The sequence below is a fragment of the Cinclus cinclus genome, chromosome 17 (assembly GCF_963662255.1).
Source record: "Cinclus cinclus chromosome 17, bCinCin1.1, whole genome shotgun sequence".
Lineage (NCBI taxonomy): Eukaryota > Metazoa > Chordata > Aves > Passeriformes > Cinclidae > Cinclus > Cinclus cinclus.
In genome coordinates, this window is record NC_085062.1 from 8,728,289 (window position 1) to 8,742,755 (window position 14,467).

The window sequence follows — 14,467 nt, forward strand, 5'->3', positions numbered from 1 at the left end:
TTCCACTTCTTCTTATGGAATGAAACGGCCTTTGGAGAGAGACACAGATTTATTGTAATTACCATCAAATCAAAATGAGCTTATTAGAGTTCTTATTGTTAGTTGGTACAGGGTTGAACAATTTTAATAGGCACTATTTTGAGATCATCTTTAAAGTTCCCTTTCAATCCAAACCATCAAATGATTTTACCCTTTTTGTTTTTTATTAAACATAGTTTTAACACTTCACCAGCACATCCCACTGAATTTCAGCTACACAGAAAATGCTTCTTGTTTTTGATCTCGAAGGCTTGTTTTTGCCCTGGGTTGTTTCTCACAGTGGTACTGGAGCCAGTGATGGGCATCCACTGCTTGGATAAGTCATGGCACAGGCAGCCCAGGAAAACACATCTGGCATGCACCAATGGCTGCACTTGGTGACCAGGAGGACACTGAGATGTGGATCCCAGGCTGAGCACTTCCCTTGGGGATGGAAAGGCTCCAGCCCATAGTTTTTGGCTACATTTCAGCAGCCACCATCCCTGTTCTGCTTTAGAAATCAGCCTGGAAGCCCAAATCCAGCCAAGGGTCCAGGTCTGCCCTGACTGCTGTCAATATCAATGAGTAAAAGAGCCCAGGATTTGTCCCAGGTAAGGCAGAGGAGTGCAGGAGGATGGTTACATCCCTCAGATCAGATCCTCCATTTCCTCAGCATCACAGCCACCCCACACAGGTGATAGGGAGTGGGTAGAAGCACTGCCAAAGGAGAGCTCCCACAGCTGCCAGCACATGGGCAGGGGCAAGGCAGAGGAAGGTGCTGCCATACTGTAGGGTTTCCAGTGTTCCTGTTCCCACCACCTTGTCCTGCCTGCAGAAGGGAGGGCCAGAGGAGGGAAAGGGGGATTTTGTTTCACCATAGGAAGGATTTTCAAACCCTATAAATTCACTTTTGACAAGTGAACAGCTAAAGCAGATTAACCTTTTTGCTAATCCTCTATAATGGCTTTGGAATCTCCTTAACCAATAAGAAAATGATAAGAGCCTGTTTCTTTTCTTTTTATCTATATCTATATTGTCCTCTCTTGTCTGCATGTTTTTTCTTTCTTGTTTTATTTTCCTTTCCTTTTCTAATATGAAATAGCCCAATGATCCTATCTCCCTGAGGCTTAGTAAACAGAACATCAGAAATCCCTTTCCTTTATTCCTCTCTGGTAACAGGGTGCAGAGAAGTGTCCACAGATTGGGATTTGATTACCAGCAGCTATCAAAAGTCTCTTTGTACAATCTGGTTCCTAAATCCCATAATTCTTTGATAAAAGAAGTATTACCAGTCCATTTTCTGTAGTGAAAGGTACGGGAGGAATGAAAGAAAGCAATCAGCAGGGATCCTAATAGGCTAAGTGCGTGTGTGGTGGGAAGGCAGGGCTGGGCCAGGATGCCCAGGGAAAGGGGATTCTTTGTTCAGGATGGGGAAGGAGAATTAATCTGCTTCAGGCATATGAAGAGAAGTGGTCAGATCCTGCACCTGCCCATGGCATGTCCCGGCTCAGCAGCCCTATGGTCCCTCTGGACCAGCCCAGTGTGGGGAGCAGAACCTGGCGCCACGTCCACCTCTTGTGTCAGTGTTTGGGTACACGCATAAAAGCTGGGAGCAGTTTTCAGTATGGATGCTCTGGAATTAGGGCATCCCCAGTGCCTCTCTGGATCACTGACACCTTGGCAGGGCAGCAGTGAATATGTCCAAACGGAGCAGCTACAAAGATGTCTTTGTCTCAAAAGGTAAAGATTCACAGAGCTCAGTTATAATCCATGTTACACCATTGGAACAGCTGAAGGAGAGGCAAATAAAGGGATGGAAGGAAAAATAGCAGTTTGGTTTTAAGTGAGTCACAAGTAGAAGGGTTATGGGGCATCTCTTCCCAGCATGGAGGGACCCACAGGTAAGGAAGGGCAGGCAGTGAGCAGGGATGAGAGAAGAAGGGAGCTGAGAGACACTGTCCTGGGGACTGGCTGCAAGCTTTGCAGGATGCTGGAGGCATTGCTGGGCTGTCCAGAGTGAGCACCTTTGGTGTGCAGTGGTTTCACAGCACCCACCTGTGTGTCTTCTTGGTGTACCATGAGTGGAACTGGTATCTTCACTCCCCTGCAAGGAAACACCAGGTGTGAGAGTGTTCCCCACGTGAGCTCCTGAGGCCTTGCTACTCACCTTGGCTTAAACTGCACTGAGGGCAAGAGAACTTGGGTTTAAACTTTGCTATGCAACCTGATCTCAACCACCCTGTCTCTGTTTTCCTCCCAGCTACTCATTTCAGTTTAAAACATAAGGTCCACAATGTTCTCTCTCCTGCTGTGGATGGCAGCTGCCAGACCTTGCTGTTTGCCCTTGGTAGGGACAGAGCCAGGCTTCCCTTCCTGTCCTGAATCTTGGCCATGACCTGTCCCCAGTTTCTCTGGCTGGGCAGGAGGTGGGAATTGAACAGGCTTTGGGAAATCCTGGCTGTGGCACTGAGTCCACACTCCTGGATGGCTGCAGGACCTCACTGAAAGCACATAGAGGCAGCAGGAGCAACAATACTCCCCTTCTCCACACAGAGCATGGCTCAGCTGGATGGGAGGTGGTTACATGCCACTAAGCTGTGATGCAGAGCTGCTGCAAGCAAGCAGTAATCTAATTTATTAAGGGCTTCAAATGCTTACAAAGAGTATGTTGGATACATGCAAAGCATCTGCATTATTACAGTGATTAGAGCAGAAGAGATGGGGGAAAGGGGAAGGAGAGAAAATACAATTTCTCTGCTTTTTGCAGAAAATAAATCAACTTTCACAGAGAATTCTGGCAAAGCCAAAGGCTGTGCTGTCATTAGAAATGATTTTTTATTAAGCTGAACTCTCTCTTCTCTCATATTGTATGATATGACAGCTCTCTTTTGATGGGAAAGCTTTCATTTGGCCAGAGAAAGGGATAATTTGCTTCTTTTAAGGAGTTAATCCTCTGGTCCATTTCCGGGCTGGGAACAGCTATCCTCCCCCTTCCTTGGATAGGAGGCTGCAGCACAATGGAGATCATAACCACCTCAAATCTACACCCAAGATGGAGAAATCAGATTTCCTTCTCCAGTCATTTTTGTGGGATTAGCTAAATCTTAGATCCACACTAACCCTTCACAAAGCTGCCAAGATTAGTTAGAATTTATTTTATTTGCAGGGGGGTTTACGGTTTTCTTTCCAAAGGGATTATATCTCTCTCTATATATATATATTTAGAGTGGCTTCAGTCATAACACAGCTAGGTCAGAGGGAGGAAAAGAGTGTGTGTGTAAAATAAAAACTCAGCTGCAAGAATGACAGTCACTTGAAACACCAAGACAAAGCAGTGGTTCTGGATGGCTTTGCCAGTCCATTTTAAAAGCCACATAAGCTGTCCTTTCCCTAGCAAAACCCCACTAGGGAGCCAGTGCGTAGAGAGCAAAGCCCCTCAGCTGGGCTGCCTGCTTCCCCAGCCGCTGCTGCTGCTGGCACAGGATGTCTTCAGAGCCAGTGCCAGGTGCTGACCCTGGCAGGAGAGGCCTGAAGAAGCCACATCCGTTCAGCATCGAGGACATCCTCTCCAGCCCCGTGGAGAAGAGCCCCCAGGTCTTGGTGCCACTGTGCCTACGGAGTATCTTGGACTGCACACCCAGGCGGCTGTGTGAGCTGGAAACCATCCCAGCTAGCTCCCTGCAGGAGGAGGAGGAGGAGGAGGAAGAGGAGGAAGAGCTGGAAGGGGCAGGCTGCAACTGCTGCTGCTGTTCTCACACGAGTGCCCGCTCCCTGCAAGACCTGCCGGGCTGGCTGGGTGAGTGTTCAGGTTTGGTTCAGCTGTGGGGCTTGCAGAGGGGCTGGTGCCAGTGCTGGGGGCAGGGGAACACCGATATTAAGTGACAACATGACATCTGGCCACAGTGGTTTTGTGCCCCAGGTCCAGCAATCTGAGCTGTTTTCAGCAGGGCTCCTAACAGTGGGCACTTTCACCTGCAATGCTACCATGGGCTGAAAATCAGAGGGTAACTGTTACTGGATATTACTGGTTTAGTGAAACTCTTGAGAGAATGATGCTTCTAGGGGTGCAAGCTCTCTGTGGAGTGTGGGGCCCCATGGTCACACTGTCCATGTGCAGAGCTGTGCCTGTGCTTCCTGACAACACCAGCCCGCTGGAACCTCACTTATTCTTTAGGGAAAACAGTTTTGGCTACGTCTAGCAAAATTATTGTGGGAAAAAGTAGCCAACTCTTAAAAATACAGTTCAAGAGCACCGTGAAAGTTCAGAATTCCCTTGTGTCAGGGCTGAAACACAGATCTTTTCTGGGCTGTGAATTTGCAGTTATTTTCTGGGGCTGACCACAGTGCAGCTGGTAAGTGAACAAAGAAAACCCAGTCAGTGCTGACCACCTGCATCCTTCTCCTAGAGTCATGCCCTAAACTCTTCTCCCACGTGCACAGTGACCACTCAGCTTGCCACCCACTCCAGGTGACTCCAGACCGTTTCCTTCCAAACGGTAGCAGGGATGCAACTCGTGTCTGAGCTGCCTTGGCCATGACGGGTGTTTAGCCGCACCCCTCTAACCCTGCTGCTGTCTGTCCCTGTCCCCTCGCAGATGCCCGGTTCTCCTGGCCCATGCGGCTCTTCCACCCAGCGGTCAGGGTCTGTAAGAGCTCCCAGGAGAAGTCGAGCGAGCTGCAGACCTTCCAGCAGATCCAGCGCCGCACACGCCGGCACCGCACCATATTCACCGAAGAGCAGCTGCAGGCGCTGGAGACGCTTTTCCACCAGAACCAGTACCCGGACGTCGTCACCCGCGAGCACCTGGCAAACCGCATTCACCTGAAGGAAGAGAGGGTAGAGGTGAGGTTCTGCCACCCGGGGAGGGGCTGCTGGCTGCAGTCCCCCAGGAACACACACTGGGGCATTGCGCTGTCCTTTTCGGAGAGCTGCAGACCCACAGCCTCATTTTAAAATCCATCCTTGGGCATTTGACAAAAGGGAGTTTAAGTTTGGTGAGCAGTGGAAGGATATGAGCTATTTCAGCTGGGCTAATTTGTGTTGGCATCCAGTCCCATGGATTCACATGGTCCCTCTCTCCCAGAATCACCTGTCATACACAGACATGCCCAGCTCTGCTGCTCATCCCCTGCACCCAGTGTGTATTCCTTACCTAAGTGATCGGTGTGACTTCTGAATTTGTCATGGGGGGGTGGGTCTTAACTCCCTTGTGCCCCTCACATGTATCTGAGCAAGATTGCAGTGGAGGGACTGATTCTATTTTGTACCAAGCCTTTATGCCACAGTATCTCAGAGCCCACACAGTACAGCCCAGGAGGGTCACTGCCTGTCCCCCTCCCCGTGACGCACCAAAGGAAAAGCCCTTTTCTTGTTTTGCACTTTCTAGGTTTGGTTTAAAAATCGTCGGGCGAAGTGGCGGCATCAGAAGAGGGCGACTGCCTCAGCGCTGATCCTCCAGGCCAAGCAGCCCCCCAAGGAGAGCTGTTAGTGCTCACAGGCTGCAGGGAACACCACGAGCCCCCACTGCCCATAGACAGGCTCAGGGGGGGTAATCCGAGGGGGTTAATGCAGCAAAAGGGAATCCCGGTGATTCACACAGGAGGAGGACAGGTAAAAGCAGACATGGCACTTTCACATGCCTCTTCCAAACCTAGTTCACGTGGCAAATGACTCGGCAGGAAGGATGTGCAGGAGACTGAGCTGTACCGCTGTTAAATGTGTGTGCTTTAAGAAAAGGGGAGACTCCCCTTCTTCTCTTTGCTCTGTGCACGTAGAATTTGTGTTTGTTTTATTGATGTAGATTTGCAAAATATCCTGCAAATGAATGTTTCCTGTTTGCAGCACCTCAGTGGCATCTAGAGTTGCTTTTGGGGTTGAACTTGCTGGAAAAGCGATTTGTTTCCTAACAAAGAAGCACGGGTTTCTCCCCATAGCCCTGGGGAGAGGTGATGAGCCTGCTGCGGTGAGGGTCGGCACAGGCAGCGTTCGCCTTCCCCCGCTGTCAGCCAGCCCCCGTCACAGCGAGCCTGGCGGGGCCAAGGAGAGCCCACGAGTTGGAAAGCAGCGACACCAATAAAACTGCCCCGTCACCCCCGCCCGAGCAGCCAGCCGGGGTCTCGCTCCCCGGCAAGCCCGGGGTGTTTCTGAAGAGACCGTGGGGGCGTTGGGGGGATCCGCCCGGCGCCCATCCCTTTTCCCATCCCGGTTCTCGTCCCGTGTATATCCCGGTTCCCATCCCGGTTCCCATCCCGGTTCCCATCCCGGTTCCCATCCCGACCCTCAGGCCGCGGTGCCGCCGCTGTGCCGACGCGGGCCCGGCCGGGTCCTCCGGACCGGCAGGGGGCGCGCGCGGGCCCGCGGGTCTCCCGGGACGGGGCGGGGCGGGCATTGCGATCCCGGCGGCGCGGTGATGTGACGTCACGGCCGGTCGCGTTCGCGGCGGAGGAGGAGGAGAGGCGGAGCGGTTCCGACGCGATGGAGGCAATACCGGTGCCCCCGGCCTCTCCCGCCGCACTGGTGCCGGCTACCGCCGCGGGCCCCGTCGCCGTGACGGGGAAGGAGGTGGTGTCGCCGGCCCCGAGGCACCCGAAGAAGATCCTGGATGAGGAGGCCTATATCGAGGTAAGGCGGCGAGCCCGGGCCTAAACCTGGGCGGCTCCGCTCCGCCGGTGCTTGGGCCGAGCGCTTCCAGCGCGGCGGGGCTGGGCCGTGGTCCGCCCGGCTGAGTCGGCCCACGGCCGCTGCAACCGCGCTGCGGGTGCGCGTAGCGCTGCGGCCGCCCCTCGGGCTCCCGCCCCGCCTGCGGCGACAGCTGTCATTGCTGTGCTGCCCGGCCTGGCCGTGGCTTTGCACCGCTGGCCCCGAGCTGAGCCGGTACTCCGGATGTCCCAGCGGGGTATTGCAGTTGCCCCTTTCTTTGCAGAGCTTAGAGAAAATCATCCAGCGAGACTTTTTTCCCGACGTGGAGAAGTTGCGAGCCCAGAAGGACTATCTAGAGGCTGAGGAAAATGGCGACTTGGAGAAAATGAGACAAATTGCCATCAAGTTTGGCTCTTCCTTGAGCAAATCGTCGAGGGACACACCTGCACCCTGTAAGAGCTGTTTCTGTGGGGCATGAGGGGTTTTTATCTGATATTGCTGCTCTTTATCTAACTTCATGCAGGCAATGCTTATCTTAAAGATTCAATGTCGATGTTGCACGAGAGCGAATTTTACCAGTTTGGGCAGTGGCTGGTGGCTCATGCTGAATTTCACTTTGATGGTGTCTAATAACTCCTTGAGGGAAGGGTTTTGGAAAAAGCAGCCTTTTAATAATCATTCCTTATAAGCATCTTTTGCTAAGTTTCTGCTCCCTAGGGGATGTTATGTTCTCTCTACTAGGAGAAATTCTAAGCTATGTTTTGAATCCTTGTTATAGATTGTAGTTTCAAGGGTTCTTGTTGTATCAACAGACATTTGAGATTTTCATGTATTAGGGACAGAAGGTGTGGGAAGCTCATGGTTATCAGAGGTTCCCACAGCAGGCATCCAGTGTTCATTTTTAAGTTTTCTTTCACTTCCAGTTCAGGTGTTTCTTAAAGCCCAGCCCCTGGCTGAGCTCTTGCAGTGGGGTTTGGGTAAGTGGCTTTCTTGTGACCGTATCATCAGGTGGTGTCCCTAGCCTGGACTCAGTTTGATCTGCTGCTGCTTTTGTTGGCAAAACCAGGGTGTAGGATGACAAATATACTGGGCTGTGGCTCTCCTGGGAATTTCACCCCGCGGGAGAAAAATGACTTAGATGAGGCCAAAATCTTGTTTGGAGGTTGAGACAGAATTGAATAGAACATTTTGGAGTTTTTTTTTCCCACAAGTTTTTAAGTTAATTGTTGTTGTTTTGATATGCCTTCTGTGGCTTTTTTGGTACATGATCCTTAAGAAAATCCTATTGTGTGCTCTAGTAACTGAGTGAACTTTTTTTTTTTGGTGGCAGATGTTACCCCAGCCACATTTGAAACCCCAGAAGTGCATCCAGGTGGTGTTCCAGTGGGAAATAAATCTAAAGCTGGCATCAAAACTGCAGAGGAAGGTAGGAGAATTATGTTTCTCTAGCTGAATTCTTCCAAAAATAAATCGTCTGCCAGCAGCTGCCCAGTTGTACATTTCACCTTTTAAATAAGTTGCTATAAGTTCCATAAAAGAGTTTATTGAAAGCTGGTTATATGTGTTCCACACCTGATCTGTTAGTGCACCACTATGTGTGGATCTGTTTTTTTGACCAAGCTTGATGTTAGTTTTTGGTGTGCCTGTGGAAGGCTTGTTGCCAGGAGGGCTAAGAGATAGATACAGTGCACTCACAGAAAGGGAGGCATTAACCTTCCTCAGGCTTCTTCCCTTCTCTTGTTAGGAGAAGCAGAAAAAGATGATCAAGATGCTCTTCCCAGCCTGGACACCTTCTTGGCAAAGCACACGAGTGAGGATAATGCTTCCTTTGAGCAGATCATGGAAGTGGCCAAAGAGAAGGAGAAAGTCAAGCACGCCTGGCTGTACAGTGCAGAGGAGGAGTACACCCAGGTAGGGAATTGCCTCAGCTCTGTCTCCCCTCTTCCAGAGGGGCACTGCAGGGAAATACCATTTCAGGGATTCTGCTAAGGCTCAGTTTCCTGTGTCCTGTTGACTGCTCTTTGCTTCCTTGTGCAGTCCTGTTTTTTCCCCTTCTGTCACACAACGGTGCTGACTTAGTTGCTGAGGCTTTGTCTCTTCTGAAGCTTAGAGACTGCAAAGTACTGCACAGAGTGCAGGTATTGCTGTCCTTGGCAGCCTCTTCTATAAGAAGCAACACCAGGGAGAGCATCTGAGCACAGTTCCTGTTGTTTGTCTGTCAGACCTTCATTATTTGCTGTTTGATTGTCTGTCTTATTTCAGTTTTCAGTTTCTGTTATCAGTAATAACTTGCTCAGCTGAAGCACAGAGCTGTATGAGTGTGGCTGGCTGTGCTGCCTTCCTTAGCTATCTGCAGAGGAGGTCCAAGAGTTGTTTTGGGCCTGCCTTGTCAGTCTTTAACCATCAGCAGTGAGCAGCTGGCACAGATGTGTTATTCATGGATATGGGATGTGGTGCCTTTTAATGAAGTTTGGCACTGACATGTGGGTGTTTGCTGCTGTTGTTTTGAGGGAGTGTTGTTTTTTTTATCCAAACAATCCCTCAGAGTCTGTTACATACCTTATGCAAAGTGTTCTAGGGCTGGTGACTGAGCTCTCCAAGTTGTGTGTCTGAATAAAAGATTGCAGGAGGCTGCTTCAGGCTTTTTTTTTTCTTTCCAACTTCTAAATTTTTTTTCCATTGCCCTTTCAGCGACAAAATGAAAACCTGGCACTTCCTTCAGCTGAGCAGCAAGCTCTGGAGAACGTGAAAGCTGGACTGGATACCTGGGAATACACAGCTCGAAACACCCTCATGTATTATCCAACAGGTGAGGCATTGGTTCTAGGCTCCAAACAGTGCTTACAGCATTTCTGTATGTGACTGAGTAGCTCTTACAGTGCTTTTTGTTCTGTAAAGTTGTTTTTAAAAAGTGTTTTATTTCCCTTTTTTTCATTGGCCTCTGATTCCAAAGTTGGATTATGTTCTATTTGCCATTGAAAAGTTCATCTGTATTATGGAAGTATTTGTTTTCAGCAGCCAAAGCTCTTTCCTGGTCTGTCTTCTTTATGAGCACTTGTTGTCATCTGCATTCATTGTTTTCTTCTGCTCAAAGAATCCTCCTTGGACTTGTTAGTCTGTTTTTTGCTATAGGAAAAGACATGTTTTTGTAAATGTAGTTTTCTTTTTTTGGCTATAAATGTACAATTGATAATTTCTGTGAACCAGTGAAGTAGTGAAAAGAGCCCTGTTTTTAAAAGTTATTTGGCTTTTCAAGGTGTACCTGATGAGAGTGATGTCTTTAAGAAGCCCAGGGAAGTTGTGCATCGAAACACCCGTTTTGTGAAGGACCCTTTTAGCCAAGCTGTGAGCAAATCACAGCTCCAACAAGCTGCAGCTCTCAATGCTCAGGTTGGATCATTTTACTTCTTACCTAGTTAGGCTTTGCCCTCTGATGTGGTTCATCCCCCAGGAGAACTGTGTGTGTGCTGGATACAGCTGACTCTCACCTTTCTCCACATGAACAGCATTGTCTTTTTTATTTCAGTACAAACAGGGTAAAGTGGGACCCGATGGCAAAGAGCTGATACCCCAAGATTCTCCAAAAGTGAATGGATATGGATTTGTAGCTACCCCCTCTCCTGCCCCAGGTAAGAGGGTTTTCTTATTTCTTCTATTTTAAGAGGGCTATTACTGCACTAACTTTGATTAAGCTGTCATTACATGGTTAGATGAGGGGGCAAAACCTTGTGCCATGTATGCCAGCTGGATGCAGGGGTTAAATCCTAGTCCAATACACTGGTAGGAGAAGTCACCCTGCCCCAAGAGGCTCTGAGCAAGTTGCTGTGCCATTGCTCAGGAATCATCTAGCCGTGGGGTACTTTCAGTTAGAACGAACTGATTATTTTTCTTTGAGTTGAAACGTTGTATCTGAATTTATAGCTGTTGTGCACTAGCCATGCTGTTTCCCTGTGCTTTTTGTGGTTATGCCAACACCTGAACATACTGAGGCTTTCCCTCTGGAAAACCTGTAGGTGGCGTTTGGAGCACCTCCTTTCTCCATGTAAAACCCTTTGTCAGACCCTGGACGGTGGGGTTTTCCAGCCAGAGACTTAATCTGGCTGTTCCAATTCTTTCTACACCTGTTAGATGAGGTGCAGTCACTGCTTGGTACAGGCTGCCCCTCAGGCGATTGGAGGGTACATTTGGCTATTACATGTTCTTGAGTCCTCTGCCTGTTTTCTTAAAGAGTTTCCTGTGTTGTAGGTCTTTTCATACAGCAGCATAGAGGAGGACTGGTACTGTAGAGGGAGAAATGAAGGTGTCACTGATCAAAAGTTTAGCAAATGATAAAAATAAAGGCATAGAAAGGGTAGTGCTTGATTGTTGTAACCACGAGGCAATCCCTTTTAATGGGAACCACATGTATTGGCTGTGATTTCCTCTGCAGTGGAGGGGCTCCTTTGTTGATGAATTTGCTGCATTTCCTAATTTGCTTCTCCCTCTCTTTTGTGGTGAATGAATAGTCAAATGTCTTGCATGGGCATAGCTTGTTGAATTTGTTTTTAGGTGTGAATGAGTCGCCTTTTATGACATGGGGTGAAATTGAAAGCACGCCTTTGCGTCTGGATGGGTCAGAAAGACCATATGTGGACAGAACACCTGGGCCAGCTTTCAAGGTATTTTATGTCAGCATGGCATTCTTTTCTGGGGGGAAAAACTAAGAAGGGAAAGGCAAGTGAGTAAGTAAGAGATTAACATGGAGTGTGACACATCTCTGGGTGGTGTTCCCAGTCCTTGAAACTAATAATCTAGTTTGTGTTTGGAGGGTGGAGGTGAGCATGTCCACATGAAATCTTCTTGGTGGAGCTACCTGAGGTGGAATATGCACTGCTAGCAGGAAAATGAGATTCTGCATTTGGTGGTGGGCCCAGACAGAGGTTTTCAGAAGAAGCTAAAACGTGCTCAATTTTTCTGATTTTAACGTGTGAATAGGTGGAAATTTTAGCATTTCCTTCTGTCTTTATCTTCTGGCTGTCGCAGCCTGTGGCAGGTGTATCAGTTGAGAGCAGAAAAGACACTCTGGCTTTGCTAATGGCACCTAACCCTGCATGCTACTTGTCTCCTGCTGGTGTCGTTGAATATGAGCTGTCTGAGACTCTTAGTTTAAGAAAGGTGTAATTTGCTGTGTGTTTTGTCAGACTCCAAAGGCCTTGACTGGTTCTCCTGCTGTTTAGCAATGTCTGTGTATGCCTGAGAGCTGGCTGGCTACAGGCCAGGCAAGACACAGGTGACATTGTTTGTCTAGGAGAAACAGCAGGAGGAAATGCCAGAGGTAATGGCTGCTTCCTTGACTGGACTGGTTTTACAATTTCTGTTACTTGCTAAGGCAGGTTGAAGGTCCCTGTGTCCTCTCTGGCTTTTATGCAGCAGCAGAGAGGTGTGGGCTGACTCCACTTCTCCCTGCCTTAGATCCCTGTACATTGGAATCCAGCTTTGAAGGTGCTTTGACTCATTTTTTCAGCACTCTTGAGTGCCTTGGCAAGTGATCTGTGTGATGCATTTATAGATCCTGGAGCCCGGACGCCGTGAGAGGTTAGGACTCAAGATGGCCAATGAAGTGGCAGCTAAAAACCGAGCAAAGAAGCAGGAGGCACTTCGAAAAGTGACAGAAAACTTGGCCAGGTAAGACTTCTGTTTTGACAGCAGAACTGGAGGTGGGTATTATCTGATGAGATATAAATCATCATGATGGTAAGGAAGGACATTGGAAACAGGGGTAGGTACATTTGGACTGAAAGTTTTCAGAAATTAAGTATTTAGAAATTAAAAAACTTAATTCCTGGGGGAAAGTGGTTGGTGTTTGTCCCTTACACTGTTTGTCAGCATTAGTGCTCTGCCCTACAGCCACTCAGCAATGCCTCTGGATCAGTGTCTTGCCTCATTGCAAAGAGGAGACATGATAAGAGTGTCTTGGGGGGATCACAGGAAGGACAAAATGGGCTCAAAGGAAAAGTCAGGCAGTGCCACTCAGGCTTGGGAGGGATATAGGAGGTTGTTCTGTCACTTCTTTCTCTAGAGAGACAGGCTGCATTTGCCTGCAGGCAGAATGACTTCTGCAGGTAGTGGGTGTGCTCTGTGGGGGAAACTCATGTAGGGAGGCAATACTGCTTTTCCTGATAAAGGCCGATTTTTTTGTACTGTAAAATCTCTTAAAACTGGTTATTCCTTTTCAGCCTTACTCCAAAAGGACTAAGCCCAGCAATGTCACCAGCTTTGCAAAGACTTGTAAATAGGACTGCAAGTAAATACACCGACAAAGCCCTGCGGGCCAGCTACACTCCCTCCCCAGCCCACACAGGAACTCCGGGTTACAAGACACCAGCCAGTGGGACTCAGACCCCCCAGAGCACCCCACAGTCTAGGACAGTATCTCAGACACCAGTATCTCAGGATACTACATCCATCACGGACAATTTACTGCAGCTTCCCAAAAGAAGAAAGGCATCTGATTTATTCTGAACATTCCAATCACCACCAAGCTAATAGTGATCTGGCTGTGCTCAGTGAACTGCAGACTGGTTACTGGAAACTGGGAAAATGGAGATAATTTCTCAAAGTTATATTTCTGTTTTTAAGAGAGCCGTGCGTTTAAATCGGTTTCTGTACAGCTACTTCTGTTTCTTAAGTGGGGTAAGCCTTTCTAAAAGGCTGAACTGGGCTTGGCTCTGGCTTGTCAACCTTGTTTGAGTTTGTAGTTTGCAGAGGAGGGAGCACAACCATGTGTATACTGAGGTGTAACACAGAATTTCAGAGAGGTTCTCTTTAGCTTGAATTTAAACTGTTGCAGTTCACAGATCCAACTAACTTCGTGATCTTATTAAAACCAGCATTCCTTAAGAGGACCCCATTTCCTCCTTCATTCCTTATACTTTGCAGAATGGGATTTGCCTTGCTGCTTTTGCTCAGGCTTTTCTTCTGCAGGTTTTGGGCTTGCCCTGTTCTGCAGCTGACAGAGAGAAGGGATCAGATTTGTTTTATAGCTTCTCTGTCTGTGACTCCAGAGTGTTGATGATCACAATGCAGGGGCCAGAGACAGTCCTGCATCATCCCCCAGGGTGATAGTGCCATTCTGAAGGACAGAAGTGGTACTTCTGATAGCCACACTGGGGCTTTTGTTTGGTGTTTTCCTCCCATTCTTTGAAACTTTTGGCTTTAGTTTTCATAATTGGCCAAAAAAAGGGAAAAGCAATTTTAACCATACACAGCCTGCACTCATTGCTGTGGTTGCTGCATATGAGCTGACCTTTGTGTGTGGGATGAGCCCTTGTGTGGTGTGATCCAGCCTGGAGAAGCACCTTTAGGAGGAAGCAGGTGTAGCCAGATGTGTTCACTTCTTTCACCACACCTGAGTACAAGACAGTGTGTGTAATACTTGGCAGTGTTGGCATTTGCTCTTGTTAGGTTATGTTTTACTGAGAGCATGGGAAGTCTTACCCAGCAGCTCGAGAAGTGTCTGCAGCCTTTTCTAAGGTTTGGGGTGTTGGGTGCTGTGTTTGTTTTGGTGGAGAGCTTCCTTCTGTGTGATTTCCTTTGCCACTTCCAAAACTTGTGTCCCTGACTGTGAAAAACCCTTCCAAAGGACTCAGTTTTTATAGTGCACCTTGTAAAAATAAATCGATCAACATGGCATTGCTAGAAATCATTACTCAAAAAATTAGTGATTTTTTACCTTTTTAGTTCAGAAATACTTGAAGGCTGTGTTTCTTCTTTTAAGCAAAAAAAATGTTCTCAGGTACTCATGAATTAATGTAAAAGGAGTGCATTTAC

At 48.3% G+C, this 14,467-nt stretch overlaps 2 protein-coding genes across 2 annotated transcripts; both read left to right on the plus strand.

Moving 5' to 3' along the window:
* The first annotated feature begins 3,501 nt into the window (after positions 1-3,501).
* GSC2 (goosecoid homeobox 2) lies at positions 3,502-5,507 on the plus strand. Its single transcript, XM_062504083.1, has 3 exons — positions 3,502-3,814; positions 4,614-4,861; positions 5,406-5,507. Exons 1-3 carry the CDS (start codon positions 3,502-3,504, stop codon positions 5,505-5,507), a joined length of 663 nt encoding a protein of 220 aa, XP_062360067.1.
* A 965-nt stretch (positions 5,508-6,472) lies between these two features.
* On the plus strand, positions 6,473-13,542 carry ESS2 (ess-2 splicing factor homolog). The gene is made up of 10 exons (XM_062504475.1): positions 6,473-6,640; positions 6,942-7,110; positions 7,989-8,084; positions 8,403-8,569; positions 9,350-9,467; positions 9,915-10,048; positions 10,185-10,287; positions 11,207-11,316; positions 12,207-12,322; positions 12,874-13,542. The coding sequence occupies exons 1-10, from the start codon at positions 6,494-6,496 to the stop codon at positions 13,157-13,159; spliced, it is 1,446 nt and encodes a 481-aa protein (XP_062360459.1). The 5' UTR covers positions 6,473-6,493; the 3' UTR covers positions 13,160-13,542.
* The last annotated feature ends 925 nt before the right edge of the window (positions 13,543-14,467 follow it).

Excerpts from the sequence above, each read along its gene's own strand:
- GSC2 (XM_062504083.1), top strand. The coding sequence starts at position 3,502 with ATGTCTTCAGAGCCAGTGCCAGGTGCTGACCCTGGCAGGAGAGGCCTG. Across the intron at positions 3,815-4,613 it reads AGACCTGCCGGGCTGGCTGG|ATGCCCGGTTCTCCTGGCCC; the intron begins GTGAGTGTTCAG and ends GTCCCCTCGCAG. Across the intron at positions 4,862-5,405 it reads TGAAGGAAGAGAGGGTAGAG|GTTTGGTTTAAAAATCGTCG; the intron begins GTGAGGTTCTGC and ends TGCACTTTCTAG.
- ESS2 (XM_062504475.1), top strand. The coding sequence starts at position 6,494 with ATGGAGGCAATACCGGTGCCCCCGGCCTCTCCCGCCGCACTGGTGCCG. Across the intron at positions 7,111-7,988 it reads GAGGGACACACCTGCACCCT|ATGTTACCCCAGCCACATTT; the intron begins GTAAGAGCTGTT and ends TTTTGGTGGCAG. Across the intron at positions 8,570-9,349 it reads CAGAGGAGGAGTACACCCAG|CGACAAAATGAAAACCTGGC; the intron begins GTAGGGAATTGC and ends TTGCCCTTTCAG.